The sequence below is a fragment of the Mytilus edulis genome, chromosome 13, assembly GCF_963676685.1.
Source record: "Mytilus edulis chromosome 13, xbMytEdul2.2, whole genome shotgun sequence".
Classification (NCBI taxonomy): Eukaryota; Metazoa; Mollusca; class Bivalvia; order Mytilida; family Mytilidae; genus Mytilus; species Mytilus edulis.
In genome coordinates this window covers 50,629,568-50,633,128 of record NC_092356.1, presented here as the reverse complement: position 1 = coordinate 50,633,128, position 3,561 = coordinate 50,629,568, and the positions used below count along the sequence as shown (strand labels likewise).

General features: G+C 34.8%; 1 protein-coding gene across 1 annotated transcript; it reads right to left on the bottom strand.

The window, feature by feature from the left end:
• Positions 1–238: 238 nt before the first annotated feature.
• On the bottom strand, positions 239–2,629 carry LOC139501935 (E3 ubiquitin-protein ligase TRIM71-like). The gene is made up of 2 exons (XM_071291240.1): positions 2,573–2,629; positions 239–2,287 (listed from the first exon to the last, which is right to left on the bottom strand). The coding sequence occupies exon 2, from the start codon at positions 2,248–2,250 to the stop codon at positions 472–474; it is 1,779 nt and encodes a 592-aa protein (XP_071147341.1). The 5' UTR covers positions 2,251–2,287; positions 2,573–2,629; the 3' UTR covers positions 239–471.
• Between the last annotated feature and the right edge of the window lie 932 nt (positions 2,630–3,561).

The following is a 3,561-nucleotide window of genomic DNA, read 5'->3' as shown; positions in this document are numbered from 1 at the left end:
TTTTCATTTCGGTGTCTTTTATTGGCGACTATACGGTATACGTTTTTCTCAAGGCCGTACCATGGTTTATAATTGCTTACTACCACTTCATTTTAACTTTTATTGATAGCTTTCTCCTTTGCAATCATACCACATCATTTAATTTTCATATGATGCAATGTTATCAATTGTCAGAGCAGTCCATATTAGTAAAGTGTAACTCAAGCCAAAAGTCTGAACAAGAATCACAGACAAAAAATACTCGGAAGTAAAAAACATTTTATTGTTTCCGAGGCGTGCTGATGTTACGATTTTAGACGTTATCGGATATTTGACCGAGATGAAAAATACAAACAACAACAACACACGAGTCATTTTGTTACATCAATACTACTGATTACGAAATAAGATATTAGTGAAATATAACACAAAAAAATTTTAGTGTGTAAGAATAAACAAAAGTAAAGAAATTAAATTTCAATATGCTGATAATTAGGATATAGAACATGCCGACGACTTTTGTCCTGCGATTGTTACTTCGTAATAAGAAACTGATCCTTGAAAACTGCTGCATAGAAGTAAGCGCCTCTTGTCCTTTTCATAGAATACTCCCGTTGGGCAATCAAGTCCATCGGCTTTGCTTAATAACACCTTACTCTGTTTCCCATCTGGTGATATCGCAACGACGTTGTTAGACCAACGACCGGTAACGTAGACGTGTCCCTCTTCGTCATACGTGATAGCTCGAGGGTTACGTAGGTTTTCATCCTTAAATTTCCAAAGCGGTTTCCCGTCACGATCACAGCAATGAATAGTATGCGTATTCCATTCGGAATAAACGATTTGATCGTTACATACTGCAACGTACCACACATTCGAAACACTCAGTGATAAAGATTCTTCCACGTTCCCTTCAAGATTTATGAATTTGATGCCGTCTCGATGAGAAATTACCACTAGTTTCCCATCAGAAAAGTCAATTCCATAGCACTGACTTTCGACATCAAACCGTTGAATGGTTAATCCACTTGCCACATCGATGATAAGAATGGCATGTTCCAAAGGCACAGTCACTGCAACTCTTTGTCTTCCGACTACAGTCAAATCCCAAGGTTGATTCGGAAGTGGTATGTCACGGTTATGGCTACCATCTTCGTGACAGACGATAAGACGCTTGTCGCTACAATCAACGAAAATAAATTTACCATTTGGTAACACAGTGCAACTAGTTATGTAATTATCGCGCTTTCCCTTTTTGATCGAAATGCTTCTCTTAAGTGTTAACAGACAGGTTGGTTTACGGACACCAAAAACTGTAACTGAAGCACCCTCGTTTTGATTTCTGCTGTTGTTGCTCTGACGGCTTCTGGCAGAAATGATTCTGACAGGATTCTTTTTTACTATTATGTCCCCGAATGATTTTACTTCATTATACAAGGATGCAAAAGTTGGATTGAATTTAAGTTCCATATCGCGTTGTTTCAATCGTTCATCCTCGTACATTTTGTGTAGCGATTTTTCCTCTTTTTCAAGTTTTGCTTCCATTTCGCACGTGGCTAGAAATGTCTTTGAATCTGACCCGAAATTCTTAATATTGCTAACATACTTGTTTATATGTTTTATATTCTTCTCAATGGTTACAAACTCTAACATGACGTCATCTAATTCACCAATCTGTTTTTCCTCAGCCATGGTCAAGTTAACAAGTGTATCATGCTCAATCTTATCCAGAAATTGATTGATAGTTTTTCTGGCATTTACTATCTCCTTCTGGATTTTCTGTCTTTGTTGTTCAATATTTTTAATATTCTCTTTACGATTATCACGAATTGAATGTATATCGGAGGCAAGCTCTTTGCTTCTTTTTTCTAATTCAGTTAACATTCTTGGTGTTTTGAGCTGGGTTAAGTTATCGTCGATAAAATGTGTACTATTACATTTTGCGTGTTTAGAAGCTAGACAACCAGAGCAACACGCACAGTTATGATTAACACAGTAATAATCAAACTTCTTTCCATGCAAACCACAAAATTCCTTCATATTTGAAACAAAATTGAGTAACTTGTGGTATTCTTCTATCGGAAGCACCTCGTGTTTCTTGGTACTGCCTACAGATCTATGATGGACTTTACAATCGGAACATAATCCTTGTTTACAAAGAGTACACCATAGTTCAGCTGGCTGTTCCCGCAGTGGACAATATCCGCAGTTCGTTGAAACCGGTGTACGAGGCGTTTTTTTGCCTCTTCGTGAGGTCATTGTCAAAGCCATGTATAATGCAATCTATAAGTATTTACTGTCAATTTAACTGAAACAAAGATAAAATTTAAACATGAACGTCAGTGTAAATAACTATAAGTCATTCAACCAATTAAAAAAAACGAAATTCAATACGCACATGTTCATTAAAAAAATATTTGGGGATTGAAATTGTATATGTTTCATTTTTTGACTAACACTTATAAAAAAAAAACACGGAAGCAGTTCCATGTTGAATTAATACTTCAGATTACTTTTATAATTTATACACAAGTTAGTTTTTGTTATTTGATATAAAATTTAATGAAAAGTTTTACACCAAACAAATTCTTACCTTCTTCATGAAAGTTTGTGTTGACTAGATCAAATTATTTCCATTGTTTCTTTAGCAAAAGAATCATTCATGGTTCGGTTACGTATAAATTTTAGTGAAATGGAAAGTCAGCTGTGTTCATTTAAACGTTTTAGGTTTTATGCATTAACCTAAACAAAGGAATTTCATTCATTAACCTAAAACAAATGATTTTTATATGTTCTTAGTTATTCAATGAACGTTGCTCGTTTCGATTTTCAGATATGAAAAAAATATCTTACTTTCATTGGCTTAAAACTTGAATATTGTTTTTTTCTTAGTGTGTTTTTTTTTTATTCTGAATTCGTGATAAGTTAAGACAAAGGCACACACCCTTTAAATATCCGAATCAAGATAGTATTAGATATAAATATAATTTTTGGACTTGGAAATGTTAAGACATGATAACAACTACACACATTTCTTTTAGATATGCATGCAGCACAAAACTTTTATGTTTATATTTCGAATTGGTTTTTGAAATTCGGCTTGTATGAATAAAGCATGTGTCCCTGAGGATGCATGAGCAGTAAAATTAAGATAAAGAAAGAAACCTAAAGACTTACAACATACTTATGCATGTGATATATAAATTAGTGATATCATCGTAGCGTATAGGTCTTAACTCAATGCTTCATGTTCAATCCTGAAAGTTTGCAAGAGGGAAATAGGGTTTTGCACGCATCGAGAAAACCCCGTACCGGAGGAGTATTAAAATAGCAAAAATACCAAACGCAAAGGAAAATTCAAATCGAAAAGGCCTTATCAATTGGCAAAATCATAAGCCCTAACACATCAAACCAATGTAAAACAACTGTCAACGTTCCTGAGTAGGTACAGACATTTCCTTAAGTAGAACATGGTAGATTAAACCTGATTTATAGTTAGATAATTAGTGGACGGGAAGATGGGTCTCGTGAGCCTAGGAAGGCAGCCTGTCTAGGAGAAGGAAAACTCTGATTTCAAATCCC

Bases quoted from the DNA above. Each gene is read 5' to 3' on its own strand.
- LOC139501935 (XM_071291240.1), bottom strand. From the start codon at position 2,250: ATGGCTTTGACAATGACCTCACGAAGAGGCAAAAAAACGCCTCGTACA.